Source organism: Oreochromis aureus, linkage group 15 (genome assembly GCF_013358895.1).
Source record: "Oreochromis aureus strain Israel breed Guangdong linkage group 15, ZZ_aureus, whole genome shotgun sequence".
Taxonomy (NCBI): Eukaryota; Metazoa; Chordata; class Actinopteri; order Cichliformes; family Cichlidae; genus Oreochromis; species Oreochromis aureus.
In genome coordinates this window covers 39,345,144-39,363,672 of record NC_052956.1, presented here as the reverse complement: position 1 = coordinate 39,363,672, position 18,529 = coordinate 39,345,144, and the positions used below count along the sequence as shown (strand labels likewise).

Here is an 18,529-nt window from a genome sequence, read left to right as displayed (position 1 = left end):
GAATGGTCAATTGGTAGCATCGCTTTAATGCTCAGCTGTCTCTTTACCCCAGCCGACTGGTACAGCCTTTGCAGTCATGCGGTGAATCTACCTTGAAATTTCAATCAGATAAGCTTCAGATTGGATCGGCCCATTCCAAGAACATGTTGCTCTTACATGGTTCCCACTCATACATGCTGCATATGTACTCATATAAGGCTCAAAGTGTGAAGGGCAAACATTCTGTTCAGGGTTTCATACTTTTCTATGTGTGATAAGACACCTTCTCCTGCAGCACCTGTCAGCCTTTTTCATGCCAAGAGGCCAAAGCAAACATCCATCAGCTCAGGAGAGAGTGACGCACTTTCTTCTGAAATGCTGCTTCCTTCAGGAGGTGCTGAATGTCCAATGAGACAAACAGTCATCGCTAAAATGGAAATAGAGAATGATTCAATCTTCAGCTCCTCAGTTGCCTGGACACTCTCTGGGAGAAACTTTTGAAAGAAGAGCTCTCTTAATTAGTATTTTGACCCAAGGATTTCTGATATGTACAAGTACAGTGTGTGTGTGTGTGTGTGTGTGTGTGTGTGTGTGTGTGTGTGTGTGTGTGTGTGTGTGTGTGTGTGTGTGTGATGGAGAGAGCGAGAGAGAGTGGGAGATTGTTTAAGGACATACATCGCTGCACAATGTCCTTGCATCCCAGATGAAGGTTGTTCCTCCTCCATCTCTGGGCTCACTGTGCACCAGATCCACCCGGGATGCTGCCACACACACATTTTGTTTTCTTAAACTGGCTTCACACACCCATCCCATGTTGCATTTCAGGATTTATTCTGAAATATGTACATTTTTATTTCTCATAGTTTTTACTGTGTGCTGCTACACTGCATGATGTATGTCACAGTCAACACATAAAACCACATTATTACTAAAGACATGTTGCTTTCTTTCTCAAAGCTAACCTCACCAATGACAGCTAATTTTACATTTTTCTAAATGCTATGAAATTACAAAAGAAGCTTTTTGGTGTGATTGGATGTAAATCACCATGTCAGGTATGTATTATGTGTTTATATAGCAGTGATCAGTGGAGGTTAGTTTAGTGGAGAAACCTATGTAAAGTGTTACTGAAGGCTTTGAACAGTCGGGGGTTTCATGCATTAACATTTTAACATCTGGAAATGACAAGCTGTTGAATCCCTGAGACACTTTCAGCAATTAGGCCAAAATCTTCTGTTTCACTTGTTTCTGTTCTGTTCAAGAATCTGAAAGTGTTTTGATTGACAGTCAGAATAAACAGCCTCAGATTGCTTCTTGGGAATCCTGTAGTGCAGCAGTCAGCTTGGAAATGGTGTTGCCAGAAAAACAGGAAATTAAATTTCATGGCCAGTTGTGTTTAGCTGTACATCGCTTATGTAGACTTTGAAACAAATGCCTTCAATTTCCATCCATTTGAACAAAAACAGTTTCATTAAATGGAATCTGTTCTGTTCATTTCCAGGTCCAGGTTTGTCTTGTAGAGCTCCACTAATGTGCTTTGCGTGATTCAGATGTCAAAATATTCCTTTTTTAATCTTCAATTGGCCCTCAGTTTATTCTCATTCTGAAAAAAATGTTTTTGTTTGAAACTTTGGATATTTAACATCCAAGTTTGTAAAAGCACATCTGTGACAGAAAATAAGGAAAATCAGAACAGACTCCCTTTGGTTGTGTCTCTACACGACATTTTTAGCTATACTGTAGATTAAAACACATTTTGACAGTGATAGTTGTACCAATGCATTTCTATCCAGGGTGTCAAATGCTGCTTTTCTATCTGATGTTGCAAAGACACACAGAAGGAGTTCTTGTCTTTCGAAGCCATCAAACAAGAATGAGAGGCTAAAAGAATAATAGTCCTTTCCTGTTTGTTTTCTGTAACTCCACAAAAACTCCAAAATAAGTCAGCAGTCTCCCGAACTCTTTACAACTTTACAAAATAATGTTTTTTGTCTTCATAACTAGTTTTCCCCAACACACCCCCGTGTGGGGGTGACTACAGTTTTTTTGATACTGTTACTTGTTGATCTTTTGCTTTGCTGACATGGGAAACTGTAGATTTTACAGTATCTAATTTGGAGTATTAATGTGGTTTGCTTTTGCTGTTAATTGTGCAAATAGAACATCCATGGAGTCCATTTTATTTAATTTGGACGCCACTTGGCACTAATCAGCAGATACCTGTGTCTGTGCGTGGCACCTGTAAAGTGAATGCAGCCAGCTAACCACGTTTACTAGTGTTAACTTACATCTTAGCACTCCATCCTCTTACTTCTGGCTCCAAAAAGCACAACGTGGTGATGCTAAAAAAAATATTAATCTTGAGTTTTTAAAATGCAGCCTGCAGAAATCAAGAGGTTACCTTGCACATATCTTTTATGTAGAGTCCCCGGTTTAAATGTGAAGTCTTCATATGTAACAAGTTGGGAGTGAAAGACGTGCTGTCATTAACCTGATGTGTCACAGAATGGATCCCGTAGGTGTGGATATCTTTACAAATGTCAGTATTTGAAACCCTGGAATGAGAAATGCTGGAAAGCCTGAGTCAGCACAATAAAGGCTAATTGTTAAAGTTGTCATAAATAATAAGATCAAATGATAAAACATGTTAGTTAGTTGTATTTAGGACTAGATTTGGATTCAGATTTCAGCTCAGCCAAGTAATGGGTAGCTTTGCGTTTGAACGATCAGGCCGACACCTGTGGACAGTGTGTCTGTGTGTGTCAGTGTGTGTGGTGCAGATCTTAACTGTGACATTTTAACCTCCCTCCCCAGGAGCGCTTCAGATTGAAAACAGCGAGGAGTCGGACCAGGGCAAATATGAGTGTGTGGCTGTCAACAGCGCTGGGACTCGTTATTCGGCTCCGGCTAACCTTTATGTTCGAGGTAAGCTCCCTCTTGACCTCGGCCGCCCCCCTCCCTGCTGCCATTCGGGTCACCGCCTGCAGCAAAAACGGTGCTCTCTCGTCACCTCCAGCTCTGCCTCCTGAATGCTAACAGGAAAACTGCCTCTCCGGATGTGACTGCAGCGAAAATCAAACCTCCAGCCTCACACTGTCATTTCCTGATCTTTCTGCCTCTCTGTCTCGTCTCTGTCTCCTGGGTGCTGATTTATGTATTTTGCTCCTCTGCTCTGTTGTTACTTTGCTTGACCTGCCTAACCTCACAGTGACCTGGGGGGATGTTTTGACTCGTCAGGGGTGAAAGAGAGTTTGGCTGCGGTTCTGCCTCTTTGTTTTGGGGCAGTGGAGGTTTTACGTGTGGGGTCTTGCCTCAAAAGAGAAGCTGACACCTTCACCGATGTACGTCGCAAGTGGGGAAAAAGTGGAGAGGAAATCCCCTCCATGCAGTTGGCTGGATGTAAAGCAGCAAAGCCAGCAGGGTGAAAGGAAGCCTCAGGCTTTCTCAAAAGTCTTGTCAACAAACAACTCAATTAGCCTCAGCCAATATCAGGTTCTCAAAGGCAATTTTCAAAGCATGCTGTCGATTCATTTCTCCTTTTAATCTCATTTTCGTTTGACAGCTCTCTTTGATGCAGTCGGACTTAAAATCATTTGAAAGCTTCTGCATAATAAATACAGCTGTTACCCAAATCTTTAGTGCTGTTTAACTGGAGCTGTTGTATCGTGTTTTCCATCATGTCGAGCATTGCTTCTTAAACCGTTGCCCCACAATCTATTTTTCCCCAGTGTGTCAAACAAAGACAGGCAGAGATGTTTGGTTTGATTTTTCCCTCACCACATTCATCTCTGATCACAGAGCTAATGTGTAAAATTCATTCTTTCATTCATTCCATCTGCACGAGAAAGGAGGAGATACCTGCAATAATCCTGTGTCCTGCCAACAAGCCTACACGCCACTGGAGTCAGTGGGTAAGATGTGGGCCCAGTTTCAAGACTTAAATTGCTGTTTCCAGCACAGAACTACAAACAGGAGCTCTGATTTTAGCTGCTTGTTACGTCTGGCATTATTAGCCATTTCAGGATCTACATGCTCCTTTAATTTCAAACAAGAATCAGGGCACCATTGAGAGTTAAATACAGTCCAAATTCTTTCAGTGTTGCTGTTCTCCTGGGTGGTAAAAGAACATTCTTCCATGGAAAATAGGATTAGAAGGTAGCAGAAAGGTAGCTAGCTAGTTGACACCTAAAGATGACATGCTCTGTTCTGATGGTAGAATAATGCCCGATTTTAAGGCTTAAATTGCAGCGTTCAGCACAAGAAACATGCAAACGACAGACTTCACAGACAGCAGCTTCGATTTTATGCACTTGTTGTCTGACGTCATGACCCAGTTCACACAACTCAATGAAATACCAGCAATGTTAGCGATGCTGACAGCACAGACAGGTCCTTCTCAGTCTGAGAACAAGGACCCTGTTTATACAGTGAGGTCATACGGTGGAGATACTTCTTTATATTCAATATAAGCAGGAAGAGTTCTCACAGGGAGCAATGGCTTTTTAGATCCTCACTGCACAGATCTGCTCCAGAAACACTGAAACTTTACTTGTATAACAACGTCATGCAGGTTAGTTCAGGCCAAAGTCGTTCAAGCAACAAGTCCATAGCAGGACATAGCAACATGTAATGAGATAAAACAAATACAGATAAACGGATTCAAATAGTTTTTAAAGGTGAAAAGACGGGTTTTGAGTCTCAAGTTCTCAACATTTCCGGCTGTTCTCAGTTCCTCCACTCAGACTGCTCCAGCAGCTCGGGGCATAACAGCTAAAAGCTGCCTCCCCATGGGTTTGTGTCCTTTACTTTGGAAAAACTAGCCGATTTGTGCTGGAGGACCTGAGGGTCTTTGCTAGTTCATACACTGTCAGCATGTCAGACATATATAGTGGAGCAAGACAATGAAGTGCTTTAAAAACAAGTAAAAAGAAATACAGTCAATAAGGTCACTGACAGATGGCCACTGCAGGGACTGCTGTAATATGTTTTCTCTCCTTCTGGTCCTACTAAGCACTCGGGCTGTAGGATTCGGGATTAGTTGGAGATGATTTATAACAATTTCAGGTAGACTAGATAGAAAGCTATTGCAGTAGTCAAGCTTGTTGGGTAGTTAGTGACAAATTATTGCCATTTAAGAGAGAGAAAAAAACAGATTTTCTGTCTGTTATGTTAAGATGTCCTTTATACACCACACTGAGCTTGTTTGGATATTATAAAGCAAACACTTCATAGCAGCTGCAGGATGCTGAAGGTCATAGTCCAACAGGAAAACAATAAGGGTGCAGATGTTGCAGGACCATGCACAAAAAGATGGAAATCAGCTCCCAGCCAAAATGTTATTTTTCTATATGGCAGAAATATTTGAGATACTTGTAATCATTTTACCACATGTATTACAGGAGGTGTTATATACAGAGCAAAAAAAGTTAATGGATGAATTTAACTTGTAAAGGAGGGGTTTGTGTCCTGTGTTCAATCAAAATCAGTAGCAACTGGTTTTCACACGTGGGATTTATGCATGTAAACATTGATACAAACGTTTGCCAAGAAACTATCCTGTGAGTTTGGACGGATGCTTCTTTTTGTTTTGATTATAGCAGATTCTGACTGTATAATCTGAAGGCCACAACAGAAATCGAGGCTCATCAGATCAGGCAACACTTGTCCAGTCCTCTGTTGTTCAGTTCTGGTGAGACTGAGAGTCCTGCAGACTCTGTTTCCTGTTCCTAGCTGACAGGAGTTGCACCTGGTGTCATCTTCTGCAGTTTCACTTTCTTTGACAGCAAACTTTTCGTGTGTGACAAAAATACTGAGGTAAAACCTTTTTAAAAATGTATTATGAGGTTTAGGTTAAGTATGTGGTGCTTTTCCAGTATTCTTCAATGAAACTGCAGAAGGTTGATCCTGACGCAGCATTAATTAAAATGGTACAGAAACAAAACCAACACAGGAAAACAAAGGAATGCAAAAATGGGCAAAAGACTTGATAAGGCATGTGACTTCCTTCCTTACTTTAATCTTAAACAAAGTTTGAAAGCACACTAATTCATTTCAGTTTGAAATTATTTGAACTTATAGCCAAATTTGCTAGTGCCATTTTGTGTGTGTGTGTGTGTGTGTGTGTGTGTGTGTGTGTGTGTGTGTGTGTGAACAGATGTACATTTTTTATCTACTTAACACTGCATGTGTATCGTTTTCCAAACAGCAGATCGTAGCAGAGCACTCAGAATAACAAACAAAAAACTTGCCTTTGGGAACTAAAGAAAACTGTCCGTTAACCATCTTGGTAGTGAAGAAAATTCAGGCATAGTTTTGAGGACACTTTGTTTGTCTTCCACATAAATGTACATATTTGATCTCATTTACAAGAAGCATCCTCCACTGAGCCACCAACAAGAACCGCAGCCAACAAAGTGAGAATATAAATCATGTGACTTGTTATTTCTGCTTCTCTTTTCAAGGTTCCTGCCTATGTTGATTTAACCTGTAACCTCTGTAGGTGTGCCAGTATTTGCGTTTCCATTTTCATCTCACACTGTGGCTTCTGAGCAATCACTGCAACATATGTCACAAATATGTTGCCAATGTGTCTGTCTTCCTTCCCTACCAGTATCTCTCTTCATCTTTTTTTAGTTTCTTTCTCTATATTTGTCGCTCTGGTCCACAGTCTCGTTTCCACTCAGGCATCAGTCATATACTTTGACCGTATATGTTACTTTTCATGTCTGTAAATGCTTATCCTCCTATCTGCACATGAAGACAGCTGCATTTTATTGTTTAACATGCTTTGCTTTGTTTTCACTTCTTCTTCTAATGGACGTGAGAGACTATTTTTGGGAGTGAATGAGTTTGTCAATGTTTAGTTCATATATAAAATATTACCTGGAACACAGAAGAGGTTCTTTGGTCCATTTAGCTTTTAAATATTTTTTAACTTAAACATTGCAGATCAACTGGCTTCAGTGCCCTATAGACACACTTTAACACAACCATACGATTGATGGGGTCTAATAATATTTTAGTGCCAATATAGAGAAAATTAGATAAAAATGAGTAATTAATATTTACTCAAGGTTCACTAACTTTTGTTGAGCTTTCAAAGCTGTAAAAATAGGGAAGAAATTAAAAACCTTCATTTAGTATTAAGTTTGCAGTCCCACAGACGTGTGATCCTGTCATTTGTAGGTTATAGATTGACAGTTGAGGTTATTTTTTTTGTTTTTACAATATTTTCTTTCCAGTAAGTGTCCTCCAGTAAGCTGTGGCACTAATGGATGGCAAGTCTTACATCAGCAGCATTCTCAAAATTCATTAACTTACCGGAAAAGCCTCGTTATTAGGCTAAATTACCTAAAAATGTGTAAGTCAATGCAGCTTATGTTAGGCTTATAAAAGACAGAAAATACAGTTGGTTCTTAAGACAGTGACACAATTAAAGTTGAAATTAAACTGTCATGCAGCAAGTGCAGACTCTCAGCTTTATTTCAAGGGGTTGAAACCAATGAACCACCAAACAACTGGTCATTGTGCAAATTCATATAATCAGGAATAAAATGTTTATGTTTAATAGTTTGTCCAGAATCTTTTGCAGGAAGTGCCTCCCTGAAACCACAGCTCTCTTTATGACCAGACGTTTTCTGCAGCTCTTTCCTTCGGCAGCCTTCAACTTTTTTCTGCAACAGTACGATCCAGCTTGTTCAGCTGACTGACTGATCAGCCACTTTAGCTCTAAAAACTTCTGGGTTTGTTTTTAAAGCATGTTTTGGGTCATTATGTATGTTCCCATCTGCTCTGTCTAGTCAACCCTGCAGAAATATGCTGATTCTGAGCAGAAGGTATGTCGCCCAATTTCAGAATTCACACTTCTGTCATATGTCACATAAACACCAGTGACTCAGTGCCACTGACAGTCAAACATGCCCTGACTGTCTTCAGCATGTTTTTAGTCAGTGATCATGAGTCTATAAGTTAAACTCTTATAATTTTGTTACAGACTGATCTTAAGTTTTCACAGCATGGTGAACTTGGTAAACGTGGGTAATGGTATTCCTACCTCCTGATAGGCACTGTACTTGGGTGGAAGCTCTGAAGGAGTTTTTTCTCTACCATGAAAATGATCCTGTGATCACTCAGAACTATTATTGAACTTCCAAATGAAAATGCTAGAGTTGAAATTATTTCCAAACTTTGTACCTGTTGAACAGATGAAGGAAATACTAATACTTTAGCATGGAGGAGGGGTCGAGCATGATAATAACAGACAGACAGTGATGCTGATACTGGACTGGTCCCTTGTGATAAAGAGAGAGCCATTGATATACTGGTTGATCTACTAACCCTAACCCTTACTACCTGGAACTGTGGATAGCGACCAAAAGAATTAGACTGCCGATCCTTGCAGTAGAAATGAGCTTCCTCCAGACATTCTCTTAGTTTACCCCCATAGAGTGGACCGTGGCCTTTCAGGAGAGGCCCACAGTAAATGCACTGCTTTTAGATATATGACCAGGGGTTTCTGACACACCTGGGGCAGACATAGTGGAAACCTTATTACTTTATCTCACTATTCCCCCAGAAAAGCTTAAGGAGAGCCTAGGGAGAGGGAGGTTTGAGTGTCTCTACTTACTTCATCCTGGCAACTTGTGGTAAATGAATGTATAGATGAATACCCTCAAATCAAAGCTGAGAGTTTGCACTTTAGGCTCATATTTACTATATAACTGTAAAAATATCAATGATTGTGTCAATGTCTAAATATGGATGGACCCAACTGGGTAAAATTCAAAGTTTTTTCCCCACGTACAATGACAATAAAGGGCTGGGCTATTCTATTCTATTCTATTCTATTCTATTCTATTCTCAAAGCTCCGGTATCTGCTGTTTCTGTGGGTGAGAGTAACAGTCACGGGTTTAGAGGGCTTAGCAGATCTACAACTCTGTTACTGCAGTTTTTTTAATCAGTGTTTATCTTTTCATCAGCCAGTGGGTAAAAAAGTGTCCGAGGATATTGTCCTTTGAATTCGGTATTAGCTAATCCAATGCGCCTCCATAGAAATGAATCTGCTCTAAGTACGGACTGGGTTCATGGTAGAATAATTTCCAAGGTGAGTGCTGGATTAATCCTGTTAGGGCAGCATGTTTATGTGCTCATTGATTTCAGGGTGCTGTGTGGCTGAGCTCCCCCCACAGTCAATGAGCAGAATAAATGTGAGCGGTAACACAATGTCTGCTTTGTGTGCCTAATGAAGTCTGGTTGTCAGCAAGCCTCGACCTCCTTAATGCTGTCTTAATTCACAGGCTGTGGAGGGCTCAGATGCTGCAGCAGTGTTAAAGACAGGGAAGGGAAAGTGTGTGTGTGTGTGTGTGTGTGTGTGTGAGTGACTGGGGGGTCGGGGGTAGGGGGGTGGGGTCCTTACTGTGAGACTCCCTGTGTGCCTTATTCTTGTTACGTTAGAGTGTATCTTTCATTGAGTGCATGGTGGGTTTGCGTTGGGTTGTTACATGCCATATGGTGTGTGTGTGTGTGTGTGTGTGTGTGTGTGTGTGTGTGTGTGTGTGCGCGTGAGTGTGTGTGTGTGTGTGCGCCACTGATGTGTACAGGCTGTTTTTCACTCATTAACGGATAAGCAGATATTTGCCTGTTTTACTCTCTCTGTTTCTCCTTGTCTTCTTCCTCCCACTCCTTATTTTGCCCCTCTTGTTGTTTCTTTTTTTTCTTTCTCACTTTATCTTAAATCCCTCCATCGCCATTGCACCCCGCCATCCAAAAAAACAATCCAAATCTCACCACTCAGATCAACGGGAAGGTTGGTTCTTTCACTCTTTACCCTCTTAAAGCCAAGGCCTGGCAGACTGGAGCCGTGCCGCGCCTGCATCTCGCTTGGCGCCTCAGGCCCGTCCCGGCCTCTCTCAGGACCCCAACCCTACAGTGCAACCACCCTGCCCCTCACCTCCACTGATGTTTAACCCACCCCCACCCTGCTTTTAATATATGAGCGGCATCACATCCTGCTCTATGCACCCTGCTTCATTAAAAAATGTGAAATGAGCATGTCTTACTTTAAATGTCACAAATGCACATAAAGATGTTTAAAAATGAATTTCCCACCAGGAAAGGATTACACTGAGGACGTGGCACTGAACTGGTGTTGTAAGGCGTCTGGGGAGCTGCTGTATTTTCTACAAAGACAACAAACCTGTAAACCACAGCAAATTGATAATAAAGATTTCACATTTGTCCTGGTGAACTTGCAGGAAAGGGAAGATAATTAGTATCTAATGCCTGATTGGAACGACAGCATGTGTTTAACCCTTAGATGCACACGTGGGGTCAAAAACGACCCCAGGGGTTGTTTTTCTTCAAAATCTTTAAAATGCAAAGTTGTAGTATATTCATATTCCAGGTATTCCTCATAAAATATGTTTGTAACATGAGGCCATTTGCATTTTTATTTATTTTTCATTAATTTAAAAAAATGCAGTTTTGTATCACTACCCCAACTCTTCCACAAGTGGGGTCAAAAATGACCCCAAGCAGTTCCTGTGGAATCTTCTATGAAACTTTCATTCTTAGCGACTCTGACTGACCCACTTACACTTCTGATGTATCAAGAGTTAATTTTTACACAGTAACATACATGATTTATAGTCAGGGCTGCACATAAGTGGTCCGCAGGTGTGCATTCGCTGTCAAAATAAAAGTATTCCCGGAAATTCAGAGAATACGTGCTTCTTTTGCAGTAGAGGAACACCAAAGTAATTGCTTACAGAGCTTGCTTCTTTGACATCTTTAGGAGTTCTGAACAAATGTCTGTCCTCCTCCAAAACATCTAATGTATGCAAACGAGCGTTCCAACTTCTTATCTGGTACGTGTCTTTTATTTTGACAGCAAATGCGCACCTGCGGACCATTTATGTGCAGCCCTGTTTATAGTTTCCTGTGCATTTCAAACATTGTCCATTCTGATATGTTTTTTTTAAATATTTAAAGTAGCATGACTGCTATGAGGCCAGCTAGGATCCCTGTGGACCTTGCCCTACAAATGATCCAGGACGGATGGGATGAAGAGCCCATCGGAGGCATTGACTCAGAATCTGACATCTAAGATATAGAGGACCCAGACTATTGTCCCCCCCACTGAACAAGACCAGTCAGATACAGAGGAGTCCTCTGATGAGTCCTCTGAAGAGGAAATGGATATTGAGTCTAACAGAATGAACCCCTCTTACTGCTCTAGCCACAATATTCTGAATTAGTCGGCCAGGGCCTGCACCTGGGTTTAGTACTTTCTCCCCAGTAAATGCATGGAAGATGTTCATGTCTGATAATTTAATAGAAGAGGTGCTGACATGCACAAACATGGAGGCACGAAGAGTAGCCACAGACCGGGGGAAAGAGTGGAAAAATTTAACCAAACATAAGCTCGTGGCCTTCATTTGATTGACCATTCTTGCAGGAAGTGAGAAGAACTGGGATGTACCAGTTGGTGTGTTTTTGGGAGTCCTCTGCATAACCCACGGTACAAGGCCACTATGTCAATTCAAAGATTTAAAGATATTCAACGTTTCTTTCACTTTGATGACAAGAGAACCAGAGCCTACCAACTGAAAACAAACCACATGGCAGCTTTCCGCTACATATGGGGCCTGTTCCTGGTCAACTGCAGGCAGAAATTCATCCTCAGTGATTGTGTCACAGTGGATGAACAACTTGTACCTTTCAGAGGGAAGACCCAGCTTCTGCAGTATATGCTGAGCAAGCATACAAAAGTGATACAAATGATACAAAAACTGCAATTTCTTAAAATTAATGAAAAAATAAATAAAAATGCAAAGGGCCTCATGTCACAAACATGTTTTATGAGGAATACCTCAAATATGAAAACATTACAACTCTTCATTTTAAAGATTTTGAAGAATAACAGCCGAGTTTATAGCAAAATGCATTGTTTCTATTTGGGGTCATTTTTGACCCCACTCGCGGAAGAGTGTAGGTATTGGTAGGTTGTGCATCTAAGGGTTAAAGCAACAAGCACTTAGCCGTCTGCGTGTACAAACGCTGTAGAAGAACGGGCTGTTCTAAAGAGCTCACTGAACTTGAGCATGTTACTGTAAATCATCAATCCAGCAAATCAGTTTGAGAAGTTTCTTCACTTTAGATATGCCATAATCAGCTTTAAGTGGCGTCACTGCAAAGAGGAAGTGTTTAGGAACCAAAGCAAATCAGCCATGCAGTGGCAGAACACGTAAAGTGGGGTCACTGAATCCACATAGTGTGTAAAAGTCATCCGGGCACTGTGAGCTTCATAGCATGGGCTCAACAGCTCCTGTAGGTGTGTTTCCATACACAGGTCTAAAACACATTATCATTATTAGTGTTAGATTTTCGACTGTGGACAAGAAGCTTGTGGATCACACCGGGATGATGAATATGAACTTTAACTTTACATTTAAACAGACCAGCTCCAGTTACAAAAGATTTTCTACGACCAAAAACTTGAAAAAAAAAGAAAAATGAAGCTTATCTTATCTGAGTAACCTAACAGTCTGTCTTAAATCAGGTTCATGGATATATTATTGCTTAGAGCAGGGGTGTCAAACTCAAATACACAGTGGGCCAAAATTCAAAACTGGAACAAAGTCGCGGGCCAACATTAATATTTATTGAAAAAAAATCTTCCTCCAGATATAAGAATGAATCTTTTCTTATGGACTCAAACAAGTTTTGCTGAAAAACTGAATATGGAACAAGCAAAGCTTAATACTAAACAATATATATATTAGCTGTATAATACCAGTAGGCCAGCATTAATAGTAATTTGGTATGGCTTCGCGGGCCAAATGTAATTAGGCTGCGGGCCAAATTTGGCCCGCGGGCCAGAGTTTGACACCTATGGCTTAGAGCATCTGTCAGCAAATCAGTTGTTAGCCTGGTTACTCTTTGACTAAGCTTCTTAACAGCCTAACTGTCATGTAAGATTTTTGCACTTTTTATAACCAAAACTGTTTATCAGGACAGTGACACGATAATGACACATCTATAATATGCCATTCTCACACGCCTCACAACTTTCCTGGTTAAAATGGAGCAGAGTGTTTGCATAACATATCTGATTTCAGAGTTTGTGCTCACTTCACAAAATGTTGCATCAGTCTCATGAGGTCCTCTCCAGCATGCTGATCATGTTTTTGTTGTCGTGGCTAATTCAAAGGCATGGCTCATCCCAGCTCTCATCTGCTGCCTGACCATCATTACGCTGAGCGGCAGGCTCTGAGCTCACACTGCTTTTACCATTCTCTCCTCTCGTCTGCTACAGAACTAGACTCTGCAAGAGAAAAAAAGATAGCCTCAGACATGTTTACAGCTTTTTCCAAGACTCTTACTGCTGGATCATTAATAGCAGAATGTGGAGGAGCTCAGAAATTGAAGTGGAAGTGAACTACTAGAGGAGAGAATTGCAGCTCTAGCCCCAGTGTTTGTGTCTGATATGTGAATTTACAGCCTTGTAGTGCAGCTTGTTGTCTTTATATCTGAGGTCAGTGAATGGTGCCGATCGATACTGCACTTAGTTTCAAATCTCCATAACATATTTAGCTAATTTGAGCAATTGTGTTATTCTTGATTGTTCAAAAAGGGAATTTAAATTTAATCCTGACAGATTACTTTCCAAGGTGAAATGACACATTTGACATTAAAGAAGCAATAAAAGTAAATAGATGAGAAGAGTGGAACAATTAAGAGTGTTTATATGATTCTGAAAAAGTTTTTTTTTGTAGTGAATTCTCATTTAAAAAGAGAAATTCAATCCAGTCAAACCCAATTATCATCACAATTTATTAAATGTGAATTAAATTTTTTTTAAAAGCTACTTACGTTTCTCCCGGCAGACTGTGCGGGAACAACGACAGTAAATGTGTAGAATCTGTCGTGATACAACAAGTCCATGAAATCCTTTGGATACGTCAGCAACATCTGGTCGCAGGGGGAAAATGTTGGTGAGGGCTTTTTGGACAGCTGTTATTAGGCTGAAATCAGCTGCAGAGAGAGGGCTGCACCAAAAAACTCTGTGATTGTTTCGGTTGCTAGCGGAGTGCGCCGCAGTGGAAGTCTGAAAAAGCTCCATTTCCAGTTTGAGTTGCAGTTTTTGCAGTTCCAGTCTTACAGACGAGTATTTTTCATACAAGCTACTGCCAAGTAAGGCTTCCTACTAGAGACCAGAGCAACCAGAAGGAGGTTTTTGGTAAAACTTGTGACTAGTTTCACACAAGCCAGTGTCATCAACAACAACACCAACACATTTTTCCCTCACAATTGGCTGTTACCAGACGGTCACCAGCACGACTCTAGGTCTGTGATATTGAGGCCTTAGCAATGTACCTATGACCAGTGTTGGGTTTTTGGTGCCAGAGGTTATCGTCCTGCATGTATATGGACAACGCACCGACACAGAGCTGCTAATTAGTGTTAAGTAACAGACTAATAAAATATTTGAATTTTAACCACCAAAATAGAAGCAAAGTTGTGGAAAATTTGTGCCACACAGCAAACCAGATAATTTGTCATCTAATTTCCTTAACAAAAAAAAAAAATAAATAAATAACCAGTTCACTAATACTACAAACACGATACGGAGGAGGTGAGCCCTAGCAGACACTGATGAGCTGCACCTGTCAGTCAAAACGAACATTGTGCAGTAATCAAAGTCTGTTTCTTTACTTTGATCGCAAACCATACAGATAAAAAGGCCTCACATAAATCTGTGTAACACTTCATTTGTGTTCTCAGCTGCATTGCTGTTATGTTTCAAACATTTCTTGATTTCTATGTATCCAAATATGGACCATCTCCTCACACTAATGGTGTTTGTTGCTTTCTCATTTTGTCAGAAATGACATCAGTTAGTAGTTACAACAGGAATTGCAGCAACCTATTATGAATAGTTATTATGCCCTATTGAGTTTTTACAAATATTTTAATTGTACCAGTATCTTTATTTTCTAGAGAGCTGATAAAACAAACACCCCGTAACAGTTAATGAAAAAGATTTTGGGCTGCAAAGTTGAAAACCAGCCAGAACGACTCGCAGTGTGTTGTGTTGTAACCTGCAGTTCAGTAGAAGGAAAGTTTGGCTTATTAATGTGAAATTAAGAAAAAATGACACAGTGAACATTAAACTTAAAGCTGAGCTCCTGTTGGTCCAGTTAAAGATTAAAGAGATGCCAGTTAGTATAAAAGTCCTTTCTGCCATTCATTTCTTCATGCGCATGCATGCTGCTGCTGCCTCTACACCTCTGCTGCTGCATGCACACCCCTCACAGTGCACACAGATGTTTGCTTCCCCATTCATCATAGCTTCTCCATCTTAGCTTCTTCTACAACTGTAGCTTTTTCTTTCTTAGGGCTTGGCTTCAGAAGTTTGCCTCAGTTATCCCTCCTCCCTTCTCCTTCCCTTTCCCTTCTTTCTCTCGTCTCTTTTCTCTGGCATGCCAGTAAAACACGAGTCTGTCTGCATTTTAACTCTTGTTGGTCTTAACATGTATCTCTTACTGTTCAAAGTCATCTTGGCTACTAAGTTTGGTTTCAGTTTCACTCTAGTATCAGTACTTACATCCACCATCAGGCCATCATCCAGATTAAATGTTGCAGCAACACCATCATGTTTAACTTCAGAGTTGATAACTGTCATCGTAGTGTGAGCATCCTCCATGTCCATGGGTGACTTTTTAATTGACTAACATAAGAATATGATGATTTTCACAGTTCTGGCCAGCATGCCCCAGTCTCACAGTTTTGTTAAGTATTGAACGCAAACACGTCAGTTTTAAATGTCTTGAATCAAACATTCATATGACAAATGCAGATGAATTAGTTTGATGAAGTACCTTGCAGGCATTAAATGCACTACATGGTTAGATTTCTTGTAGCCATCACACAGTCCCATCAAGGAGCCTGAGTTTGGTCGCATTATTAATTTTTCTGCATGGTGATCCCAGAGACAGACAAACGATCCTCAGTGATATGAACAACAAGCAGTTCAGGTGACCATGGTATGACCCCCACTAATATGATAAAAGTAACGTGTTGCATTACAAAACTATGGCTATTAATAATTAACCTGTTACCTGCAGTACTGAGAAGCATCAAACCCATCTTTGCTTTCCAAAGGCCTACCCACTGCAATATCATGGCAGTAAAGCCCGCTGTCCCCCAGCCCTGCAGGTCGAGCAGGGACCTGCTCAGTCACTGACTTTAACAAATCTACTATTAACATTAGCAGTAATAACTGCTGTGAGTTATTACTGATGTTCAGCAATAACAACCTAATTTTGCTTGCAGTTGTTAAAAGTATATCAGTAGAATTTAGCACACTGTCCTTTTTTGTCTGTAATGCTGATTTTAGACAAACCAAGACTGTAGTTTTGGAGCCTGCAGTGTAATCCCCAACCCCCGGGCCACGGACCGGTACCGGTCTGTGAGTCATTTGGGACCGGGCTGCGAGAGTTGAGGCTCGGATGTGAAAATTATGGTTTTCAGGCTTTTTATTGTTATTTTTTATTGTTTTTATTGTTAACTCGGTTTCCCTGGGTCTTTTCCCGTGTGCTACGAATAAATCTTCTAATTTTTGGTACCGGTTTTATTTTGTTTTATTTATCCGCGACACCTTAAAGGCTGGTTCGTGAAAATATTGTCGGACATAAACTGGTCCGTGGCGCAACAAAGACTGGGGAGCACTGGTGTAATGGGCCTTTGGGAGGGAAAATTGGGTTTTAAATGTCTGAGCTTTTTGGCAATTGACAGACACTTAATAATAATAATAATAATAATAATCAATACTACTACTACTATTAATACTACTCTTAATAATATTAATATTACAATTAATATTATAAAATATTATAAAATTACTATAATAATATAGTTTAAAAAAAGGTCCCTAAAACCATAACATTTTAATTGGTAACTGATAAGTCATTATGTTACCCTGTTACAATAAAAAAGTAATCTGAGTACTCTAAAATACTAACATTTACTTGTTGCAGCCAATACTGCCTTGCTGACAGGACTAAAGGCAGTTGTGGGATATTTCCCACACTTGTTTTCTAACGTGTAGCATGTGTACTGTGTTTAAGACACCAGCTCACTGCAGTATTTTCTGAGCTGTGAGATCTGAGCTGAGACCTGCACTGATGTCACATCACATGTCAGGTCAATCCTACAAAAACATCACGGCTGCAATTCACATATGAAAAGGTCTAATTAGCACAAACTGAAATCCTCCACGTTGTGCTGCAAGATGATGCTTTTAGAAGCCCCAACAAAGTCGACCAAATATGAAACATAGATTTTAATGTAAGTGTTACATCACTATGTTGGGGATATGTTTTTTACCTGACCATTATTTAAGACACAAATGATGAACAAAAAATATCAGTGAGTAAACAAAAACTAAACAAAACATAAAAACAGTTTTGTGGATGTCGCATGAAAAATAAGCTGAATAAATCTTTAAGCATATAGTCCAGCTTATTTTAGCCTTGGCTTCTGATCATAAGCAAAAAAAAAAAGAGAGATTCAATTCAATTCAATTCAATTTCAATTCAATTTTATTTATATAGCGCCAAATCACAACAAATGTCGCCTCAAGGCGCTTTATATTGTACAATAGATCGCACAATAATAAATACAGAGAAAAACCCAACAATCATATTCTGGATACAAGTCTTGGAAATGAGTTTCAGGCTCACTCTTGGCTTGTGGAGCTCAGAATTATTGAAGAAGCTGATCTTAGAAGTGCTGCTCCTCCACACTGACAGGTCAGATGACGTGGGTCAGGTAGCGTATCTGATAAGGCTACCTGCTAGACTCCTCACTATCGAGTTATTCCAGGCACGTACAGCTAGAAGAAAGCCGGGAGGAATCATACATCCTGCCTGGGCTGGATGTGCCTGAGGAACACCACAGGAGGAGCCAACGAACATGAAGGAAAAATGCAAACAGTAGCAAAAAGTTCTGGGAATTGGCACAAACAAAACAAAATAAAAAATATAAATCTGGCCAGTCTCCTGCTCAGAATAATCTCACATACATAAGCTTGCATACCCAGCTTCCAGTGCAGCTTCTGTTTGTATGACTCTCAGTGGAAGTCCCTTTATACTGGTGCCTCTTCCTCTTACAAAGTTTACAAATCTAGTGAGTCGACATGTGAATTCCCCAAACTTGTCATTTCTGTTTTTTGGTCTTCTTTATTACCAACAAAGATCCTTCACATGAAGTGGTTTTTGTTTTGTTTTTTTGAAGATTTATTTTTTGGACTTTTTGCTTTTATTTGACGGTTCGGCCGTGAAGAGCAGACAGGAACGAGGGAGAGAGCAGTTCGAACTCACGCCTGGTCGCTGAATTTCAGCCGTGAGGCTAAACCAGTGAGCTAAGCTGCCACCACTTCACAAAAGCTGTGAGTTAGTCTGAGGCAGAAGTTAATGTGTGATTTCAACAAGTTTGAGGGTGATCATAAAATCGGAAAGTGCAAGTGGTAAGAAACAGATTTCCAGG

The 18,529-nt window shown here is 40.4% G+C and overlaps 1 protein-coding gene across 11 annotated transcripts in view; it reads left to right on the top strand.

The window, feature by feature from the left end:
- Positions 1 to 18,529, top strand: part of ptprfa (protein tyrosine phosphatase receptor type Fa) — a 335,895-nt gene that overhangs the window by 191,994 nt on the left and 125,372 nt on the right. For all 11 annotated transcript variants that reach the window (XM_039598488.1, XM_039598487.1, XM_039598496.1 and 8 more), the window contains one exon: positions 2,794 to 2,904. In XM_039598488.1, coding sequence (XP_039454422.1) covers positions 2,794 to 2,904 — 111 coding nt within the window. The remainder of the gene's footprint in view (positions 1 to 2,793; positions 2,905 to 18,529) is intronic.